General features: G+C 27.3%; 1 protein-coding gene across 10 annotated transcripts in view; it reads left to right on the top strand.

The window, feature by feature from the left end:
* LOC141452833 (uncharacterized) overlaps positions 1 to 25,112 on the top strand; it is a 96,148-nt gene that overhangs the window by 20,663 nt on the left and 50,373 nt on the right. For all 10 annotated transcript variants that reach the window (XR_012457651.1, XM_074125281.1, XM_074125280.1 and 7 more), the window contains 4 exons: positions 355 to 471; positions 2,000 to 2,200; positions 2,301 to 2,405; positions 2,832 to 2,966. Coding sequence is in view for 9 of the 10 variants with exons in the window: in XM_074125281.1 (XP_073981382.1) it covers positions 355 to 471; positions 2,000 to 2,200; positions 2,301 to 2,405; positions 2,832 to 2,966 (558 nt within the window). In the remaining variant the exon portion in view is untranslated. The remainder of the gene's footprint in view (positions 1 to 354; positions 472 to 1,999; positions 2,201 to 2,300; positions 2,406 to 2,831; positions 2,967 to 25,112) is intronic.

Here is a 25,112-nt window from a genome sequence, read left to right as displayed (position 1 = left end):
GAAAAATAGATTGCACCTTAATATGTACGTATATAGTTAACATAATAGATAAACAAAATATGATCAAAAGCTGGTGTAAACAAAATGCAAATGTTTGTGTTTATTCATTTTCTACCCAATTGATGGCATTTATCTTTTTAGTTTGATTAGTCGCATAATGCGCTGTAGAAGGAAAATTTGGCCGCGTGTCTATTTCAGTGGCACTGCCAACCTTGCCTACCTGAAGAAGAGAGGTTCTTGATTAGTTATGTAACCTCTAGAGGTTACCTCAAACATCATTTAATAAAATAAGATCACTAAGATTTTTCTAAAAAATTTAGTTTTATAGATTAAATTTGAAAATTTTGTTGTTAGGCTTGTGAAAATTTCAAAGAAAGATTTGACAAAAGTGCCAACGACGCGGAAATAGTCTACACTTCTCATTCTGAAGATGATCTTGAGTTGTACAAAGATGACAAACGTCGTGGCGAGGTAATAAAGAAAGCAAACTGCGACTTTTATTATTATTATTTTTTCTTAATTAGAGTAGAAAAGAACGAAATAAGAGCGCTGAACTAAGCGATACAATTACTCGTCTCTTAGAACCAGATCCAGAAATCAATAAAAATGGCAGAGTTCTATGTTTTTGTTAAGGTTAAAGGGGGAAATAAAAGTATATACAACAAACGACACAGTAAACTAGAAATGTTACAATCATAAACAAATAGAACACATTTTTAAATATTTAACCTAATCTTAAGGGCATAAACATTCAGCACAGAATATAACAAGATGTAAGGACTAAGGAGCGCGCAACGACTACTCCCCACTCTTCCAATGGTACCAACCAACCGAGACTTGCTGTTATACTAAATAATATTTTATTTCCTTAAAAGTTTTCGAAACTTGGTCTAATCCACCTAAGACTCCAGGAACAAGTCGTACAAAACCGGACCGCAACATAATAGAGGCTTAAAGCTACCATGGGCAACCTGCACCATCAATGATCTAGAACCCATTGGGATCTACAGCCCCAAGTCCGTAAACAGCTTTTCACCCAAAAACAAACAGAAATAATAATCAAATAAAGCTCTTTTAAGCTACAATTTTAAAGCACTCTTGTTTGAATTATTCTCCCATAAAATTTGATTAGGGATATTTCTGTGGGGGGGGGGGGGGGTGAATGAATAGATTTCCTCTAAAGCAGGGGTTCCCAGCTTGAGGTCCGCAAGAACTGAAATATGGTCCGCGAAACACTTAACATTTTTAAAATAGTAATATATTTATTTTGGACATGCGGTGAAGGGGAACGTCGAGCGTTTGTAGAGCGCCTAAAATCAAGTCCAGGAGTCGACTAAAAGCAAATAATGATGTGCGTAAAGCTTTGAGCAATCTCATCAATCCCAGGATTACCAATTCTGTTAAGAAAATGCAAGTTCAAAAAAACCCATTAATATAACTGAAAAACATAATCACAATCTTAATTGACGTTTATTTTTAAAATTTAAAAGTAGTCTATTGTGATATTGAAAACCTTGTGGTCCCTGCTAACAAAAAAATATTAAAATGGTCCCTGGTCATAAAAAAGGTTAGGAATCACTGCTCTAAAGAGTCATTTTTTGGATAATTTACTGCCCTTTCTGTTGTGTTATCCTTAAGGAAGGTTATATTTGTTTATATTTATAACATTCGTGTTTGAAGAAAAGTTCTGGATTTAAAATTAATATCAACTGTCTTTTTTTTTCCACTTTCCTACGTTTTCCGGCAAAATTCATACAAATTTTGCTTGCTTACAAGTTATACTGTGAGGTAGATTCCCTGAATCGTTTTCTGTGTATTGTTTTACAAACTTCATAATAATGGTAAGAATTAAATATAAATATGGTTGTTTTAAGGAAAATTGGAACTTATTATATGGTGAATTAGAGCTATGAGAAATTCTTGTAATTGTTAGTGAAATATCAGGTTTTACAAGGTGAAATAAATATATTTATAAAATATAAAAAAAATGTATTTCCAGATAAGTCTACCAGAAATGTATGAAAAACTATTACACAATGCAATGCAACCCCAAGTAACTATTGGACACGATGATTCTACCATCAGAAAGAAAATTAAACGGTATAGCGATCTAATACGTCTGCGTAAACGTTATATGTCCATACCTACGGTCAAAAGGTACCTAAAATATTCATACATACCGGCACACTTGAAGGCGATGGTAATTTGTTTTCTAGTATTCACGTCTTTAAAAATGTAGATTTTTTTTCAACGTATTAAGATAATCTAAAAAAAAATAAAAAATGCATTTGTTGTAACAGCTGAAACAATTAAAACGACGAAGTCTACCAGGTATGAACTTGGAGCAGACAGCATACGCCATGACCATCTCCTTGGACAGAGTATTCAATGAAGAAAAGCTGCAGGTACCTTTAACAAATTTAATTGTAAATAAATTTTTACAATTTAAATTATTCAAACGAAAAAAAAAGAAAATTCCATTAAATTGGAGGAAAAAAAAACTAACGTGAACGAAGAAAATTTAGAAGGCATGTGCTGCTTTCGGTAGTTTTGGAATTTTCTTTGAAAGTGCATTTTCTATTTAAGGACCTTTAAGGGGAAGCCTAATTTACCCCCTCTCATCAAGAAGTGGCCTTAATCAAATTTTTATAGGTAAAAATTGTAGGCTATCAATAGTAAAATATGTGTAGTTAGTTTAAAGGAAATCATTGACGCCAATTTTAGAGAAGAACTGAAAAAATGACTATCATTGAATAATGGACGTACTTCCGGTTAAAATTCGTATTTTACAAGCTGTTTAGTCCTTTTTTTTAAATTTTGTTGAATTAAAGGCACCTAAGAAAAGAAAAGGAGAGTCTCTAAAAAAGCTCACTCAAGATGGCTCTCAGAATGAAAACAGAGAAGATCTCTATGCACATTCCTCATCAGAAAAATCTCATGAATCGCAAGTTTACAACGATGAAATGGTATTTTTAAATGTCATTCATTTATTTTTAATTAACTTAAGATTTATTAACATCTGAAGTTATTAGCGCCCAGTGCTTTTAACACTGATATACCGGCTTCTGGACAATTTCACTAATAAATAACAGACAACACTGTACATCACCGGAGAAAGAGCTGTAAGAAACTCACGATTCGAACACACGATCGATTTATTTTTCGATCGATCGATTTTTTTACAATTTATTAGAAAATGTACATTCTTGTTCTTACAAATTCACCAAATTTTACCTTTCTATATCTCAATTACTATTATCACTAAAAAATTGCAAATAATATCAGTTATACAGCTATCTTTTCTCTATAATTTGGTAAAGAATTCATTAAATTCTGATGAATAGAAGAAGAGATATAATCGTTTAAATTTTGAAGGTATTTGAAAACCTCTAAAATTTAACCTTCCATATCTCAATTACTATTATCACTAAAACATTGCGGTTTATATCAGTTATACAGCTATCTTTTCTCTACAATTTGGTAAAGAATTCATTGAATTCTGATAAATAGCAGAAGAGATATAATCGTTCAAATTTTGAAGGTATTTGAATACCTCTAAAATTTAACCTTCCATATCTCAATTACTATTATCACTAAAACATTGCAGGTTATATCAGTTATACAGCTATCTTTTCTCTACAATTTGGTAAAGAAATCAATGTATTCTGATGAATAGACGAAGAGATATAATCGTTTAAAGTTTGAAGGTATTTGAAAACCTCCAAAATTTAACCTTCCATATCTCAATTACTATTATCACTAGAACATTGCAGGTTATATCAGTTATACAGCTATCTTTTCTCTACAATTTGGTAAAGAAATCAATGTATTCTGATGAATAGAAGAAGAGATATAATCGTTTTAAATTTGAAGGTATTTGAAAACCTCCAAAATTTAACCTTCCATATCTCAATTACTATTATCACTAAAACATTGCAGTTTATATCAGTTATACAGCTATCTTTTCTCTACAATTTGGTAAAGAAATCAATATATTCTGATGAATAGACGAAGAGATATAATCGTTTTAAATTTGAAAGTATTTGAAAACCTCCAAAATTTAACCTTCTATATCTCAATTACTATTATCACTAAAACATTGCAGTTTATATCAGTTATACAGCTATCTTTTCTCTACAATTTGGTAAATAAAACAATGTATTCTAATAACAGAAGAGGAGATATAATCGTTTAAAATTTGAAGGTATTTGAAAACCTCCAAAATTTAACCTTCCATATCTCAATTACTATTATCACTAAAACATTGCAGTTTATATCAGTTATACAGCTATCTTTTCTCTACAATTTGGTAAAGAACTCATTGAATTCTGATAAATAGAAGAAGAGATATAATCGTTTAAAATTTGAAGGTATTTGAAAACCTCCAAAATTTAACCTTCCATATCTCAATTACTATTATCACTAAAACATTGCAGTTTATATCAGTTATACAGCTATCTTTTCTCTACAATTTGGTAAAGAATTCATTGAATTTTGATCAATAGAAGAAGAGATATAATCGTTTAAAGTTTGTAGGTATTTGAAATCCTCTAAAATTTAACCTTCTATATCTCAATTACTATTACCACTAAAACATTGCAGTTCATATCAGTTATACAGCTGTCTTTTCTCTACAATTTGGTAAAGAATTCATTGAATTCTGATAAATAGAAGAAGAGATATAATCGTTTAAAGTTTGAAGGTATTTGAAAACCTCCAAAATTTAACCTTCCATATCTCAATTACTATTATCACTAAAACATTGCAGTTCATATCAGTTATACAGCAATCTTTTCAGTTATACAGCTTATATCAGTTATACAGCTATCTTTCTCTACAATTTGGTAAAGAAATCAATGTCTTCTGATGAATAGAAGAAGAGATATAATCGTTTAAATTTTGAAGGTATTTGAAAACCTCCAAAATTTAACCTTCCATATCTCAATTACTATTATCACTAAAACATTGCAGTTTATATCAGTTATACAGCTATCTTTTCTCTACAATTTAGTGAAGAATTCATTGAATTCTGATCAATAGAAGAAGAGATATAATCGTTTAAAGTTTGTAGGTATTTGAAATCCTCTAAAATTTAACCTTCCATATCTCAATTACTATTATCACTAAAACATTGCAGTTTATATAAGTTATACAGCTATCTTTTCTCTACAATTTGGTGAAGAATTCATTGAATTCTGATCAATAGAAGAAGAGATATAATCGTTTAAATTTTGAAGGTATTTGAAAACCTCCAAAATTTAACCTTCCATATCTCAATTACTATTATCACTAAAACATTGCAGTTTATATCAGTTATACAGCTATCTTTTCTCTACAATTTAGTGAAGAATTCATTGAATTCTGATCAATAGAAGAAGAGATATAATCGTTTAAATTTTGAAGGTATTTGAAAACCTCCAAAATTTAACCTTCCATATCTCAATTACTATTATCACTAAAACATTGCAGTTTATATCAGTTATACAGCTATCTTTTCTCTACAATTTAGTGAAGAATTCATTGAATTCTGATCAATAGAAGAAGAGATATAATCATTTAAAGTTTGTAGGTATTTGAAATCCTCTAAAATTTAACCTTCCATATCTCAATTACTATTATCACTAAAACATTGCAGTTTATATCAGTTATACAGCTGTCTTTTCTCTACAATTTAGTGAAGAATTCATTGAATTCTGATCAATAGAAGAAGAGATATAATCGTTTAAATTTTGAAGGTATTTGAAAACCTCCAAAATTTAACCTTCCATATCTCAATTACTATTATCACTAAAACATTGCAGTTTATATCAGTTATACAGCTATCTTTTCTCTACAATTTGGTGAAGAATTCATTGAATTCTGATCAATAGAAGAAGAGATATAATCATTTAAAGTTTGTAGGTATTTGAAATCCTCTAAAATTTAACCTTCCATATCTCAATTACTATTATCACTAAAACATTGCAGTTTATATCAGTTATACAGCTATCTTTTCTCTACAATTTAGTGAAGAATTCATTGAATTCTGATCAATAGAAGAAGAGATATAATCATTTAAAGTTTGTAGGTATTTGAAATCCTCTAAAATTTAACCTTCCATATCTCAATTACTATTATCACTAAAACATTGCAGTTTATATCAGTTATACAGCTGTCTTTTCTCTACAATTTAGTGAAGAATTCATTGAATTCTGATCAATAGAAGAAGAGATATAATCGTTTAAAGTTTGTAGGTATTTGAAATCCTCTAAAATTTAACCTTCCATATCTCAATTACTATTATCACTAAAACATTGCAGTTTATATCAGTTATACAGCTATCTTTTCTCTACAATTTAGTGAAGAATTCATTGAATTCTGATCAATAGAAGAAGAGATATAATCGTTTAAAGTTTGTAGGTATTTGAAATCCTCTAAAATTTAACCTTCCATATCTCAATTACTATTATCACTAAAACATTGCAGTTTATATCAGTTATACAGCTATCTTTTCTCTACAATTTAGTGAAGAATTCATTGAATTCTGATCAATAGAAGAAGAGATATAATCGTTTAAAGTTTGTAGGTATTTGAAATCCTCTAAAATTTAACCTTCCATATCTCAATTACTATTATCACTAAAACATTGCAGTTTATATCAGTTATACAGCTATCTTTTCTCTACAATTTGGTGAAGAATTCATTGAATTCTGATCAATAGAAGAAGAGATATAATCGTTTAAATTTTGAAGGTATTTGAAAACCTCCAAAATTTAACCTTCCATATCTCAATTACTATTATCACTAAAACATTGCAGTTTATATCAGTTATACAGCTATCTTTTCTCTACAATTTAGTGAAGAATTCATTGAATTCTGATCAATAGAAGAAGAGATATAATCATTTAAAGTTTGTAGGTATTTGAAATCCTCTAAAATTTAACCTTCCATATCTCAATTACTATTATCACTAAAACATTGCAGTTTATATCAGTTATACAGCTATCTTTTCTCTACAATTTAGTGAAGAATTCATTGAATTCTGATCAATAGAAGAAGAGATATAATCGTTTAAAGTTTGTAGGTATTTGAAATCCTCTAAAATTTAACCTTCCATATCTCAATTACTATTATCACTAAAACATTGCAGTTTATATCAGTTATACAGCTATCTTTTCTCTACAATTTGGTGAAGAATTCATTGAATTCTGATCAATAGAAGAAGAGATATAATCGTTTAAATTTTGAAGGTATTTGAAAACCTCCAAAATTTAACCTTCCATATCTCAATTACTATTATCACTAAAACATTGCAGTTTATATCAGTTATACAGCTATCTTTTCTCTACAATTTGGTGAAGAATTCATTGAATTCTGATCAATAGAAGAAGAGATATAATCGTTTAAATTTTGAAGGTATTTGAAAACCTCCAAAATTTAACCTTCCATATCTCAATTACTATTATCACTAAAACATTGCAGTTTATATCAGTTATACAGCTATCTTTTCTCTACAATTTGGTGAAGAATTCATTGAATTCTGATCAATAGAAGAAGAGATATAATCGTTTAAATTTTGAAGGTATTTGAAAACCTCCAAAATTTAACCTTCCATATCTCAATTACTATTATCACTAAAACATTGCAGTTTATATCAGTTATACAGCTATCTTTTCTCTACAATTTAGTGAAGAATTCATTGAATTCTGATCAATAGAAGAAGAGATATAATCGTTTAAAGTTTGTAGGTATTTGAAATCCTCTAAAATTTAACCTTCCATATCTCAATTACTATTATCACTAAAACATTGCAGTTTATATCAGTTATACAGCTATCTTTTCTCTACAATTTAGTGAAGAATTCATTGAATTCTGATCAATAGAAGAAGAGATATAATCATTTAAAGTTTGTAGGTATTTAAAATCCTCTAAAATTTAACCTTCCATATCTCAATTACTATTATCACTAAAACATTGCAGTGTATATCAGTTATACAGCTATCTTTTCTCTACAATTTAGTGAAGAATTCATTGAATTCTGATCAATAGAAGAAGAGATATAATCGTTTAAAGTTTGTAGGTATTTGATATCCTCTAAAATTTAACCTTCCATATCTCAATTACTATTATCACTAAAACATTGCAGTTTATATCAGTTATACAGCTATCTTTTCTCTACAATTTGGTGAAGAATTCATTGAATTCTGATCAATAGAAGAAGAGATATAATCGTTTAAATTTTGAAGGTATTTGAAAACTTCCAAAATTTAACCTTCCATATCTCAATTACTATTATCACTAAAACATTGCAGTTTATATCAGTTATACAGCTATCTTTTCTCTACAATTTAGTGAAGAATTCATTGAATTCTGATCAATAGAAGAAGAGATATAATCATTTAAAGTTTGTAGGTATTTGAAATCCTCTAAAATTTAACCTTCCATATCTCAATTACTATTATCACTAAAACATTGCAGTTTATATCAGTTATACAGCTATCTTTTCTCTACAATTTAGTGAAGAATTCATTGAATTCTGATCAATAGAAGAAGAGATATAATCGTTTAAAGTTTGTAGGTATTTGAAATCCTCTAAAATTTAACCTTCCATATCTCAATTACTATTATCACTAAAACATTGCAGTTTATATCAGTTATACAGCTATCTTTTCTCTACAATTTGGTGAAGAATTCATTGAATTCTGATCAATAGAAGAAGAGATATAATCGTTTAAATTTTGAAGGTATTTGAAAACCTCCAAAATTTAACCTTCCATATCTCAATTACTATTATCACTAAAACATTGCAGTTTATATCAGTTATACAGCTATCTTTTCTCTACAATTTGGTGAAGAATTCATTGAATTCTGATCAATAGAAGAAGAGATATAATCGTTTAAATTTTGAAGGTATTTGAAAACCTCCAAAATTTAACCTTCCATATCTCAATTACTATTATCACTAAAACATTGCAGTTTATATCAGTTATACAGCTATCTTTTCTCTACAATTTGGTGAAGAATTCATTGAATTCTGATCAATAGAAGAAGAGATATAATCGTTTAAATTTTGAAGGTATTTGAAAACCTCCAAAATTTAACCTTCCATATCTCAATTACTATTATCACTAAAACATTGCAGTTTATATCAGTTATACAGCTATCTTTTCTCTACAATTTGGTGAAGAATTCATTGAATTCTAATCAATAGAAGAAGAGATATAATCGTTTAAATTTTGAAGGTATTTGAAAACCTCCAAAATTTAACCTTCCATATCTCAATTACTATTATCACTAAAACATTGCAGTTTATATCAGTTATACAGCTATCTTTTCTCTACAATTTGGTAAAGAATTCATTGAATTCTGATCAATAGAAGAAGAGATATAATCGTTTAAAGTTTGTAGGTATTTGAAATCCTCTAAAATTTAACCTTCCATATCTCAATTACTATTATCACTAAAACATTGCAGTTTATATCAGTTATACAGCTATCTTTTCTCTACAATTTGGTAAAGAATTCATTGAATTCTGATCAATAGAAGAAGAGATATAATCGTTTAAAGTTTGTAGGTATTTGAAATCCTCTAAAATTTAACCTTCCATATCTCAATTACTATTATCACTAAAACATTGCAGTTTATATCAGTTATACAGCTATCTTTTCTCTACAATTTGGTAAAGAATTCATTGAATTTTGATCAATAGAAGAAGAGATATAATCGTTTAAAGTTTGTAGGTATTTGAAATCCTCTAAAATTTAACCTTCCATATCTCAATTACTATTATCACTAAAACATTGCAGTTTATATCAGTTATACAGCTATCTTTTCTCTACAATTTGGTGAAGAATTCATTGAATTCTGATCAATAGAAGAAGAGATATAATCGTTTAAATTTTGAAGGTATTTGAAAACCTCCAAAATTTAACCTTCCATATCTCAATTACTATTATCACTAAAACATTGCAGTTTATATCAGTTATACAGCTATCTTTTCTCTACAATTTGGTGAAGAATTCATTGAATTCTGATCAATAGAAGAAGAGATATAATCGTTTAAATTTTGAAGGTATTTGAAAACCTCCAAAATTTAACCTTCCATATCTCAATTACTATTATCACTAAAACATTGCAGTTTATATCAGTTATACAGCTATCTTTTCTCTACAATTTGGTGAAGAATTCATTGAATTCTGATCAATAGAAGAAGAGATATAATCGTTTAAATTTTGAAGGTATTTGAAAACCTCCAAAATTTAACCTTCCATATCTCAATTACTATTATCACTAAAACATTGCAGTTTATATCAGTTATACAGCTATCTTTTCTCTACAATTTAGTGAAGAATTCATTGAATTCTGATCAATAGAAGAAGAGATATAATCGTTTAAAGTTTGTAGGTATTTGAAATCCCCTAAAATTTAACCTTCCATATCTCAATTACTATTATCACTAAAACATTGCAGTTTATATCAGTTATACAGCTATCTTTTCTCTACAATTTAGTGAAGAATTCATTGAATTTTGATCAATAGAAGAAGAGATATAATCGTTTAAAGTTTGAAGGTATTTGAAAACCTCTAAAATTTAACCTTCTATATCTCAATTACTATTATCACTAAAACATTGCAGTTCATATCAGTTATACAGCTTTCTTTTCTCTACAATTTGGTAAAGAATTCATTGAATTCTGATAAATAGAAGAAGAGATATAATCGTTTAAAGTTTGAAGGTATTTGAAAACCTCCAAAATTTAACCTTCCATATCTCAATTACTATTATCACTAAAACATTGCAGTTCATATCAGTTATACAGCAATCTTTTCAGTTATACAGCTTATATCAGTTATACAGCTATCTTTCTCTACAATTTGGTAAAGAAATCAATGTCTTCTGATGAATAGAAGAAGAGATATAATCGTTTAAATTTTGAAGGTATTTGAAAACCTCCAAAATTTAACCTTCCATATCTCAATTACTATTATCACTAAAACATTGCAGTTTATATCAGTTATACAGCTATCTTTTCTCTACAATTTAGTGAAGAATTCATTGAATTCTGATCAATAGAAGAAGAGATATAATCGTTTAAAGTTTGTAGGTATTTGAAATCCTCTAAAATTTAACCTTCCATATCTCAATTACTATTATCACTAAAACATTGCAGTTTATATCAGTTATACAGCTATCTTTTCTCTACAATTTAGTGAAGAATTCATTGAATTCTGATCAATAGAAGAAGAGATATAATCGTTTAAAGTTTGTAGGTATTTGAAATCCTCTAAAATTTAACCTTCCATATCTCAATTACTATTATCACTAAAACATTGCAGTTTATATCAGTTATACAGCTATCTTTTCTCTACAATTTGGTAAAGAATTCATTGAATTTTGATCAATAGAAGAAGAGATATAATCGTTTAAAGTTTGTAGGTATTTGAAATCCTCTAAAATTTAACCTTCCATATCTCAATTACTATTATCACTAAAACATTGCAGTTTATATCAGTTATACAGCTATCTTTTCTCTACAATTTGGTGAAGAATTCATTGAATTCTGATCAATAGAAGAAGAGATATAATCGTTTAAATTTTGAAGGTATTTGAAAACCTCCAAAATTTAACCTTCCATATCACAATTACTATTATCACTAAAACATTGCAGTTTATATCAGTTATACAGCTATCTTTTCTCTACAATTTGGTGAAGAATTCATTGAATTCTGATCAATAGAAGAAGAGATATAATCGTTTAAATTTTGAAGGTATTTGAAAACCTCCAAAATTTAACCTTCCATATCTCAATTACTATTATCACTAAAACATTGCAGTTTATATCAGTTATACAGCTATCTTTTCTCTACAATTTGGTAAAGAATTCATTGAATTCTGATCAATAGAAGAAGAGATATAATCGTTTAAAGTTTGTAGGTATTTGAAATCCTCTAAAATTTAACCTTCCATATCTCAATTACTATTATCACTAAAACATTGCAGTTTATATCAGTTATACAGCTATCTTTTCTCTACAATTTGGTAAAGAATTCATTGAATTCTGATCAATAGAAGAAGAGATATAATCGTTTAAAGTTTGTAGGTATTTGAAATCCTCTAAAATTTAACCTTCCATATCTCAATTACTATTATCACTAAAACATTGCAGTTTATATCAGTTATACAGCTATCTTTTCTCTACAATTTGGTAAAGAATTCATTGAATTTTGATCAATAGAAGAAGAGATATAATCGTTTAAAGTTTGTAGGTATTTGAAATCCTCTAAAATTTAACCTTCCATATCTCAATTACTATTATCACTAAAACATTGCAGTTTATATCAGTTATACAGCTATCTTTTCTCTACAATTTGGTGAAGAATTCATTGAATTCTGATCAATAGAAGAAGAGATATAATCGTTTAAATTTTGAAGGTATTTGAAAACCTCCAAAATTTAACCTTCCATATCTCAATTACTATTATCACTAAAACATTGCAGTTTATATCAGTTATACAGCTATCTTTTCTCTACAATTTGGTGAAGAATTCATTGAATTCTGATCAATAGAAGAAGAGATATAATCGTTTAAATTTTGAAGGTATTTGAAAACCTCCAAAATTTAACCTTCCATATCTCAATTACTATTATAACTAAAACATTGCAGTTTATATCAGTTATACAGCTATCTTTTCTCTACAATTTGGTGAAGAATTCATTGAATTCTGATCAATAGAAGAAGAGATATAATCGTTTAAATTTTGAAGGTATTTGAAAACCTCCAAAATTTAACCTTCCATATCTCAATTACTATTATCACTAAAACATTGCAGTTTATATCAGTTATACAGCTATCTTTTCTCTACAATTTAGTGAAGAATTCATTGAATTCTGATCAATAGAAGAAGAGATATAATCGTTTAAAGTTTGTAGGTATTTGAAATCCCCTAAAATTTAACCTTCCATATCTCAATTACTATTATCACTAAAACATTGCAGTTTATATCAGTTATACAGCTATCTTTTCTCTACAATTTAGTGAAGAATTCATTGAATTTTGATCAATAGAAGAAGAGATATAATCGTTTAAAGTTTGAAGGTATTTGAAAACCTCTAAAATTTAACCTTCTATATCTCAATTACTATTATCACTAAAACATTGCAGTTCATATCAGTTATACAGCTGTCTTTTCTCTACAATTTGGTAAAGAATTCATTGAATTCTGATAAATAGAAGAAGAGATATAATCGTTTAAAGTTTGAAGGTATTTGAAAACCTCCAAAATTTAACCTTCCATATCTCAATTACTATTATCACTAAAACATTGCAGTTCATATCAGTTATACAGCAATCTTTTCAGTTATACAGCTTATATCAGTTATACAGCTATCTTTCTCTACAATTTGGTAAAGAAATCAATGTCTTCTGATGAATAGAAGAAGAGATATAATCGTTTAAATTTTGAAGGTATTTGAAAACCTCCAAAATTTAACCTTCCATATCTCAATTACTATTATCACTAAAACATTGCAGTTTATATCAGTTATACAGCTATCTTTTCTCTACAATTTAGTGAAGAATTCATTGAATTCTGATCAATAGAAGAAGAGATATAATCGTTTAAAGTTTGTAGGTATTTGAAATCCTCTAAAATTTAACCTTCCATATCTCAATTACTATTATCACTAAAACATTGCAGTTTATATCAGTTATACAGCTATCTTTTCTCTACAATTTAGTGAAGAATTCATTGAATTCTGATCAATAGAAGAATAGATATAATCATTTAAAGTTTGTAGGTATTTGAAATCCTCTAAAATTTAACCTTCCATATCTCAATTACTATTATCACTAAAACATTGCAGTTTATATCAGTTATACAGCTATCTTTTCTCTACAATTTGGTGAAGAATTCATTGAATTCTGATCAATAGAAGAATAGATATAATCATTTAAAGTTTGTAGGTATTTGAAATCCTCTAAAATTTAACCTTCCATATCTCAATTACTATTATCACTAAAACATTGCAGTTTATATCAGTTATACAGCTATCTTTTCTCTACAATTTAGTGAAGAATTCATTGAATTCTGATCAATAGAAGAATAGATATAATCATTTAAAGTTTGTAGGTATTTGAAATCCTCTAAAATTTAACCTTCCATATCTCAATTACTATTATCACTAAAACATTGCAGTTTATATCAGTTATACAGCTATCTTTTCCCTACAATTTGGTGAAGAATTCATTGAATTCTGATCAATAGAAGAAGAGATATAATCATTTAAAGTTTGTAGGTATTTGAAATCCTCTAAAATTTAACCTTCCATATCTCAATTACTATTATCACTAAAACATTGTAGTTTATATCAGTTATACAGCTATCTTTTCTCTACAATTTAGTGAAGAATTCATTGAATTCTGATCAATAGAAGAATAGATATAATCATTTAAAGTTTGTAGGTATTTGAAATCCTCTAAAATTTAACCTTCCATATCTCAATTACTATTATCACTAAAACATTGCAGTTTATATCAGTTATACAGCTATCTTTTCTCTACAATTTGGTGAAGAATTCATTGAATTCTGATCAATAGAAGAAGAGATATAATCATTTAAAGTTTGTAGGTATTTGAAATCCTCTAAAATTTAACCTTCCATATCTCAATTACTATTATCACTAAAACATTGCAGTTTATATCAGTTATACAGCTATCTTTTCTCTACAATTTGGTGAAGAATTCATTGAATTCTGATCAATAGAAGAAGAGATATAATCATTTAAAGTTTGTAGGTATTTGAAATCCTCTAAAATTTAACCTTCCATATCTCAATTACTATTATCACTAAAACATTGCAGTTTATATCAGTTATACAGCTATCTTTTCTCTACAATTTGGTGAAGAATTCATTGAATTCTGATCAATAGAAGAATAGATATAATCATTTAAAGTTTGTAGGTATTTGAAATCCTCTAAAATTTAACCTTCCATATCTCAATTACTATTATCACTAAAACATTGCAGTTTATATCAGTTATACAGCTATCTTTTCTCTACAATTTGGTGAAGAATTCATTGAATTCTGATCAATAGAAGAAGAGATATAATCATTTAAAGTTTGTAGGTATTTGAAATCCTCTAAAATTTAACCTTCCATATCTCAATTACTATTATCACTAAAACATTGCAGTTTATATCAGTTATACAGCTATCTTTTCTCTACAATTTGGTGAAGAATTCATTGAATTCTGATCAATAGAAGAAGAGATATAATCATTTAAAGTTTGTAGGTATTTGAAATCCTCTAAAATTTAACCTTCCATATCTCAATTACTATTATCACTAAAACATTGCAGTTTATATCAGTTATACAGCTGTCTTTTCTCTACAATTTAGTGAAGAATTCATTGAATTCTGATCAATAGAAGAAGAGATATAATCGTTTAAATTTTGAAGGTATTTGAAAACCTCCAAAATTTAACCTTCCATATCTCAATTACTATTATCACTAAAACATTGCAGTTTATATCAGTTATACAGCTATCTTTTCTCTACAATTTGGTGAAGAATTCATTGAATTCTGATCAATAGAAGAAGAGATATAATCATTTAAAGTTTGTAGGTATTTGAAATCCTCTAAAATTTAACCTTCCATATCTCAATTACTATTATCACTAAAACATTGCAGTTTATATCAGTTATACAGCTATCTTTTCTCTACAATTTAGTGAAGAATTCATTGAATTCTGATCAATAGAAGAAGAGATATAATCATTTAAAGTTTGTAGGTATTTGAAATCCTCTAAAATTTAACCTTCCATATCTCAATTACTATTATCACTAAAACATTGCAGTTTATATCAGTTATACAGCTGTCTTTTCTCTACAATTTAGTGAAGAATTCATTGAATTCTGATCAATAGAAGAAGAGATATAATCGTTTAAAATTTGTAGGTATTTGAAATCCTCTAAAATTTAACCTTCCATATCTCAATTACTATTATCACTAAAACATTGCAGTTTATATCAGTTATACAGCTATCTTTTCTCTACAATTTGGTGAAGAATTCATTGAATTCTGATCAATAGAAGAATAGATATAATCATTTAAAGTTTGTAGGTATTTGAAATCCTCTAAAATTTAACCTTCCATATCTCAATTACTATTATCACTAAAACATTGCAGTTTATATCAGTTATACAGCTATCTTTTCTCTACAATTTGGTGAAGAATTCATTGAATTCTGATCAATAGAAGAAGAGATATAATCATTTAAAGTTTGTAGGTATTTGAAATCCTCTAAAATTTAACCTTCCATATCTCAATTACTATTATCACTAAAACATTGCAGTTTATATCAGTTATACAGCTATCTTTTCTCTACAATTTGGTGAAGAATTCATTGAATTCTGATCAATAGAAGAAGAGATATAATCATTTAAAGTTTGTAGGTATTTGAAATCCTCTAAAATTTAACCTTCCATATCTCAATTACTATTATCACTAAAACATTGCAGTTTATATCAGTTATACAGCTGTCTTTTCTCTACAATTTAGTGAAGAATTCATTGAATTCTGATCAATAGAAGAAGAGATATAATCGTTTAAATTTTGAAGGTATTTGAAAACCTCCAAAATTTAACCTTCCATATCTCAATTACTATTATCACTAAAACATTGCAGTTTATATCAGTTATACAGCTATCTTTTCTCTACAATTTGGTGAAGAATTCATTGAATTCTGATCAATAGAAGAAGAGATATAATCATTTAAAGTTTGTAGGTATTTGAAATCCTCTAAAATTTAACCTTCCATATCTCAATTACTATTATCACTAAAACATTGCAGTTTATATCAGTTATACAGCTATCTTTTCTCTACAATTTAGTGAAGAATTCATTGAATTCTGATCAATAGAAGAAGAGATATAATCATTTAAAGTTTGTAGGTATTTGAAATCCTCTAAAATTTAACCTTCCATATCTCAATTACTATTATCACTAAAACATTGCAGTTTATATCAGTTATACAGCTGTCTTTTCTCTACAATTTAGTGAAGAATTCATTGAATTCTGATCAATAGAAGAAGAGATATAATCGTTTAAAATTTGTAGGTATTTGAAATCCTCTAAAATTTAACCTTCTATATCTCAATTACTATTATCACTAAAACATTGCAGTTCATATCAGTTATTCAGCTGTTTTTTCTCTACAATTTGGTAAAGAATTCATTGAATTCTGATAAATAGAAGAAGAGATATAATCGTTTAAAATTTGTAGGTATTTGAAATCCTCTAAAATTTAACCTTCTATATCTCAATTACTATTATCACTAAAACATTGCAGTTCATATCAGTTATTCAGCTGTTTTTTCTCTACAATTTGGTAAAGAATTCATTGAATTCTGATAAATAGAAGAAGAGATATAATCGTTTAAAGTTTGAAGGTACTTGAAAACCTCTAAAATTTCACCTTCCATATCTCTATTACTATTGTCACTAAAACATTGCAGTTTATATCAGTTATACAGCTATCTTTTCTCTACAATTTGGTAAAGAAATCAATGTATTCTGATGAATAGAAGAAGAGATATAATCGTTTAAAGTTTGTAGGTATTTGAAATCCTCTAAAATTTAACCTTCTATATCTCAATTACTATTGTCATTAAAACATTGCAGTTTATATCAGTTATACAGCTATCTTTTCTCTACAATTTGGTAAAGAATTCATTGAATTCTGATAAATAGAAGAAGAGATATAATCGTTTAAAATTTGAAGGTATTTGAAAACCTCCAAAATTTAACCTTCCATATCTCAATTACTATTATCACTAAAACATTGCAGTTTATATCAGTTATACAGCTATCTTTTCTCTACAATTTGGTAAAGAATTCATTGAATTTTGATCAATAGAAGAAGAGATATAATCGTTTAAAGTTTGTAGGTATTTGAAATCCTCTAAAATTTAACCTTCTATATCTCAATTACTGTTATCACTAAAACATTGCAGTTCATATCAGTTATACAGCTGTCTTTTCTCTACAATTTGGTAAAGAATTCATTGAATTCTGATAAATAGAAGAAGAGATATAATCGTTTAAAGTTTGAAGGTATTTGAAAACCTCCAAAATTTAACCTTCCATATCTCAATTACTATTATCACTAAAACATTGCAGTTCATATCAGTTATACAGCAATCTTTTCAGTTATACAGCTTATATCAGTTATACAGCTATCTTTCTCTACAATTTGTAAAGAAATCAATGTCTTCTGATGAATAGAAGAAGAGATATAATCGTTTAAAATTTGAAGGTATTTGAAAACCTCCAAAATTTAACCTTCCATATCTCAATTACTATTATCACTAAAACATTGCAGTTTATATCAGTTATACAGCTATCTTTTCTCTACAATTTGGTAAAGAAATCAATGTATTCTGATAAATAGAAGAAGAGATCTAATCGTTTAAAGTTTGTAGGTATTTGAAATCCTCTAATATTTAACCTTCTATATCTCAATTACTATTGTCACTAAAACATTGCAGTTTACATCAGTTATACAGCTATCTTTTCTCTACAATTTGGTAAAGAATTCATTGAATTCTGATCAATAGAAGAAGAGATATAATCGTTTAAAATTTGAAGGTATTTGAATTCCTCTAAAATTTAACCTTCCATATCTCAATTACTATTATCACTAAAACATTGCAGTTTATATCAGTTATACAGCTATCTTTTCCCTACAATTTGGTAAAGAAATTAATGTATTCTGTTGAATAGAAGAAGAGATATAATTGTTTAAATTTTGAAGGTATTGTAAAACCTCTAAAATTTAACCTTCCATATTTCAATTACTATTGTCACTAAAACATTGCAGTTTATATCAGTTATACAGCTATCTTTTCTCTACAATTTGGTAAAGAATTTATTGAATTTTGATAAATAGAAGAAGAGATATAATCGTTTAAAGTTTGTAGGTATTTGAAATCCTCTAAAATTTAACCTTCTATATCTCAATTACTATTGTCATTAAAACATTGCAGTTTATATCAGTTATACAGCTATCTTTTCTCTACAATTTGGTAAAGAATTGATTGAATTCTGATAAATAGAAGAAGAGATATAATCGTTTAAAATTTGAAGGTATTTGAAAACCTCCAAAATTTAACCTTCCATATCTCAATTACTATTATCACTAAAACATTGCAGTTTATATCAGTTATACAGCTATCTTTTCTCTACAATTTGGTAAAGAATTCATTGAATTTTGATCAATAGAAGAAGAGATATAATCGTTTAAAGTTTGTAGGTATTTGAAATCCTCTAAAATTTAACCTTCTATATCTCAATTACTGTTATCACTAAAACATTGCAGTTCATATCAGTTATACAGCTGTCTTTTCTCTACAATTTGGTAAAGAATTCATTGAATTCTGATAAATAGAAGAAGAGATATAATCGTTTAAAGTTTGAAGGTATTTGAAAACCTCCAAAATTTAACCTTCCATATCTCAATTACTATTATCACTAAAACATTGCAGTTCATATCAGTTATACAGCAATCTTTTCAGTTATACAGCTTATATCAGTTATACAGCTATCTTTCTCTACAATTTGTAAAGAAATCAATGTCTTCTGATGAATAGAAGAAGAGATATAATCGTTTAAAATTTGAAGGTATTTGAAAACCTCCAAAATTTAACCTTCCATATCTCAATTACTATTATCACTTAAACATTGCAGTTTATATCAGTTATACAGCTATCTTTTCTCTACAATTTGGTAAAGAAATCAATGTATTCTGATAAATAGAAGAAGAGATATAATCGTTTAAAGTTTGTAGGTATTTGAAATCCTCTAAAATTTAACCTTCTATATCTCAATTACTATTGTCACTAAAACATTGCAGTTTACATCAGTTATACAGCTATCTTTTCTCTACAATTTGGTAAAGAATTCATTGAATTCTGATCAATAGAAGAAGAGATATAATCGTTTAAAATTTGAAGGTATTTGAATTCCTCTAAAATTTAACCTTCCATATCTCAATTACTATTATCACTAAAACATTGCAGTTTATATCAGTTATACAGCTATCTTTTTCCTACAATTTGGTAAAGAAATTAATGTATTCTGTTGAATAGAAGAAGAGATATAATTGTTTAAATTTTGAAGGTATTTGAAAACCTCCAAAATTTAACCTTCCATATCTCAATTACTATTATCACTAAAACATTGCAGTTTATATCAGTTATACAGCTATCTTTTCTCTACAATTTAGGGAAGAATTCATTGAATTCTGATCAATAGAAGAAGAGATATAATCGTTTAAAGTTTGTAGGTATTTGAAATCCTCTAAAATTTAACCTTCCATATCTCAATTACTATTATCACTAAAACATTGCAGTTTATATCAGTTATACAGCTATCTTTTCTCTACAATTTGGTGAAGAATTCATTGAATTCTGATCAATAGAAGAAGAGATATAATCGTTTAAATTTTGAAGGTATTTGAAAACCTCCAAAATTTAACCTTCCATATCTCAATTACTATTATCACTAAAACATTGCAGTTTTTATCAGTTATACAGCTATCTTTTCTCTACAATTTGGTGAAGAATTCATTGTATTCTGATCAATAGAAGAAGAGATATAATCGTTTAAAGTTTGTAGGTATTTGAAATCCTCTAAAATTTAACCTTCTATATCTCAATTACTATTGTCATTAAAACATTGCAGTTTATATCAGTTATACAGCTATCTTTTCTCTACAATTTGGTAAAGAATTCATTGAATTCTGATAAATAGAAGAAGAGATATAATCGTTTAAAATTTGAAGGTATTTGAAAACCTCCAAAATTTAACTTTCCATATCTCAATTACTATTATCACTAAAACATTGCAGTTTATATCAGTTATACAGCTATCTTTTCTCTACAATTTGGTAAAGAATTCATTGAATTTTGATCAATAGAAGAAGAGATATAATCGTTTAAAATTTGTAGGTATTTGAAATCCTCTAAAATTTAACCTTCTATATCTCAATTACTATTATCACTAAAACATTGCAGTTCATATCAGTTATTCAGCTGTTTTTTCTCTACAATTTGGTAAAGAATTCATTGAATTCTGATAAATAGAAGAAGAGATATAATCGTTTAAAATTTGAAGGTTTTTGAAAACCTCCAAAATTTAACCTTCCATATCTCAATTACTATTATCACTAAAACATTGCAGTTTATATCAGTTATACAGCTATCTTTTCTCTACAATTTAGTGAAGAATTCATTGAATTCTGATCAATAGAAGAAGAGATATAATCGTTTAAAGTTTGTAGGTATTTGAAATCCTCTAAAATTTAACCTTCCATATCTCAATTACTATTATCACTAAAACATTGCAGTTTATATCAGTTATACAGCTATCTTTTCTCTACAATTTGGTGAAGAATTCATTGAATTCTGATCAATAGAAGAAGAGATATAATCGTTTAAATTTTGAAGGTATTTGAAAACCTCCAAAATTTAACCTTCCATATCTCAATTACTATTATCACTAAAACATTGCAGTTTATATCAGTTATACAGCTATCTTTTCTCTACAATTTGGTGAAGAATTCATTGAATTCTGATCAATAGAAGAAGAGATATAATCGTTTAAAGTTTGTAGGTATTTGAAATCCTCTAAAATTTAACCTTCCATATCTCAATTACTATTATCACTAAAACATTGCAGTTTATATCAGTTATACAGCTATCTTTTCTCTACAATTTGGTAAAGAAATCAATGTATTCTGATCAATAGAAGAAGAGATATAATCGTTTAAACTTTGTAGGTATTTGAAAACTTCCAAAATTTAACCTTTCATATCTCAATTACTATTATCACTAAAACATTGCAGTTTATATCAGTTATACAGCTATCTTTTCTCTACAATTTGGTAAAGAAATCAATGTATTCTGATGAATAGAAGAAGAGATATAATCGTTTAAAGTTTGAAGGTATTGTAAAACCTCTAAAATTTAACCTTCCATATTTCAATTACTATTGTCACTAAAACATTGCAGTTTGTATCAGTTATACAGCTATCTTTTCTCTACAATTTGGTAAAGAATTTATTGAATTCTGATAAATAGAAGAAGAGATATAATCGTTTAAAGTTTGAAGGTACTTGAAAACCTCTAAAATTTCACCTTCCATATCTCTATTACTATTGTCACTAAAACATTGCAGTTTATATCAGTTATACAGCTATCTTTTCTCTACAATTTGGTAAAGAATTCATTGAATTTTGATCAATAGAAGAAGAGATATAATCGTTTAAAATTTGTAGGTATTTGAAATCCTCTAAAATTTAACCTTCTATATCTCAATTACTATTATCACTAAAACATTGCAGTTCATATCAGTTATTCAGCTGTTTTTTCTCTACAATTTGGTAAAGAATTCATTGAATTCTGATAAATAGAAGAAGAGATATAATCGTTTAAAATTTGAAGGTTTTTGAAAACCTCCAAAATTTAACCTTCCATATCTCAATTACTATTATCACTAAAACATTGCAGTTTATATCAGTTATACAGCTATCTTTTCTCTACAATTTAGTGAAGAATTCATTGAATTCTGATCAATAGAAGAAGAGATATAATCGTTTAAAGTTTGTAGGTATTTGAAATCCTCTAAAATTTAACCTTCCATATCTCAATTACTATTATCACTAAAACATTGCAGTTTATATCAGTTATACAGCTATCTTTTCTCTACAATTTGGTGAAGAATTCATTGAATTCTGATCAATAGAAGAAGAGATATAATCGTTTAAATTTTGAAGGTATTTGAAAACCTCCAAAATTTAACCTTCCATATCTCAATTACTATTATCACTAAAACATTGCAGTTTATATCAGTTATACAGCTATCTTTTCTCTACAATTTGGTGAAGAATTCATTGAATTCTGATCAATAGAAGAAGAGATATAATCGTTTAAAGTTTGTAGGTATTTGAAATCCTCTAAAATTTAACCTTCCATATCTCAATTACTATTATCACTAAAACATTGCAGTTTATATCAGTTATACAGCTATCTTTTCTCTACAATTTGGTAAAGAAATCAATGTATTCTGATCAATAGAAGAAGAGATATAATCGTTTAAACTTTGTAGGTATTTGAAAACTTCCAAAATTTAACCTTTCATATCTCAATTACTATTATCACTAAAACATTGCAGTTTATATCAGTTATACAGCTATCTTTTCTCTACAATTTGGTAAAGAAATCAATGTATTCTGATGAATAGAAGAAGAGATATAATCGTTTAAAGTTTGAAGGTATTGTAAAACCTCTAAAATTTAACCTTCCATATTTCAATTACTATTGTCACTAAAACATTGCAGTTTGTATCAGTTATACAGCTATCTTTTCTCTACAATTTGGTAAAGAATTTATTGAATTCTGATAAATAGAAGAAGAGATATAATCGTTTAAAGTTTGAAGGTACTTGAAAACCTCTAAAATTTCACCTTCCATATCTCTATTACTATTGTCACTAAAACATTGCAGTTTATATCAGTTATACAGCTATCTTTTCTCTACAATTTGGTAAAGAAATCAATGTATTCTGATGAATAGAAGAAGAGATATAATCGTTTAAAGTTTGTAGGTATTTGAAATCCTCTAAAATTTAACCTTCTATATCTCAATTACTATTGTCATTAAAACATTGCAGTTTATATCAGTTATACAGCTATCTTTTCTCTACAATTTGGTAAAGAATTCATTGAATTCTGATAAATAGAAGAAGAGTCATAATCGTTTAAAATTTAAAGGTATTTGAAAACCTCCAAAATTTAACCTTCCATATCTCAATTACTATTATCACTAAAACATTGCAGTTTATATCAGTTATACAGCTATCTTTTCTCTACAATTTGGTAAAGAATTCATTGAATTTTGATCAATAGAAGAAGAGATATAATCGTTTAAAGTTTGTAGGTATTTGAAATCCTCTAAAATTTAACCTTCTATATCTCAATTACTGTTATCACTAAAACATTGCAGTTCATATCAGTTATACAGCTGTCTTTTCTCTACAATTTGGTAAAGAATTCATTGAATTCTGATAAATAGAAGAAGAGATATAATCGTTTAAAGTTTGAAGGTATTTGAAAACCTCCAAAATTTAACCTTCCATATCTCAATTACTATTATCACTAAAACATTGCAGTTTTTATCAGTTATACAGCTATCTTTTCTCTACAATTTGGTGAAGAATTCATTGAATTCTGATCAATAGAAGAAGAGATATAATCGTTTAAAGTTTGTAGGTATTTGAAATCCTCTAAAATTTAACCTTCTATATCTCAATTACTATTGTCATTAAAACATTGCAGTTTATATCAGTTATACAGCTATCTTTTCTCTACAATTTGGTAAAGAATTCATTGAATTCTGATAAATAGAAGAAGAGATATAATCGTTTAAAATTTGAAGGTATTTGAAAACCTCCAAAATTTAACTTTCCATATCTCAATTACTATTATCACTAAAACATTGCAGTTTATATCAGTTATACAGCTATCTTTTCTCTACAATTTGGTAAAGAATTCATTGAATTTTGATCAATAGAAGAAGAGATATAATCGTTTAAAATTTGTAGGTATTTGAAATCCTCTAAAATTTAACCTTCTATATCTCAATTACTATTATCACTAAAACATTGCAGTTCATATCAGTTATTCAGCTGTTTTTTCTCTACAATTTGGTAAAGAATTCATTGAATTCTGATAAATAGAAGAAGAGATATAATCGTTTAAAATTTGAAGGTTTTTGAAAACCTCCAAAATTTAACCTTCCATATCTCAATTACTATTATCACTAAAACATTGCAGTTTATATCAGTTATACAGCTATCTTTTCTCTACAATTTAGTGAAGAATTCATTGAATTCTGATCAATAGAAGAAGAGATATAATCGTTTAAAGTTTGTAGGTATTTGAAATCCTCTAAAATTTAACCTTCCATATCTCAATTACTATTATCACTAAAACATTGCAGTTTATATCAGTTATACAGCTATCTTTTCTCTACAATTTGGTGAAGAATTCATTGAATTCTGATCAATAGAAGAAG

This window comes from Rhodnius prolixus, unplaced genomic scaffold (assembly GCF_049639745.1).
Source record: "Rhodnius prolixus isolate KJV_2025 unplaced genomic scaffold, Rpr scaffold_3, whole genome shotgun sequence".
Taxonomy (NCBI): Eukaryota; Metazoa; Arthropoda; class Insecta; order Hemiptera; family Reduviidae; genus Rhodnius; species Rhodnius prolixus.
This window is presented reverse-complemented; position numbering and strand designations above follow the sequence as displayed.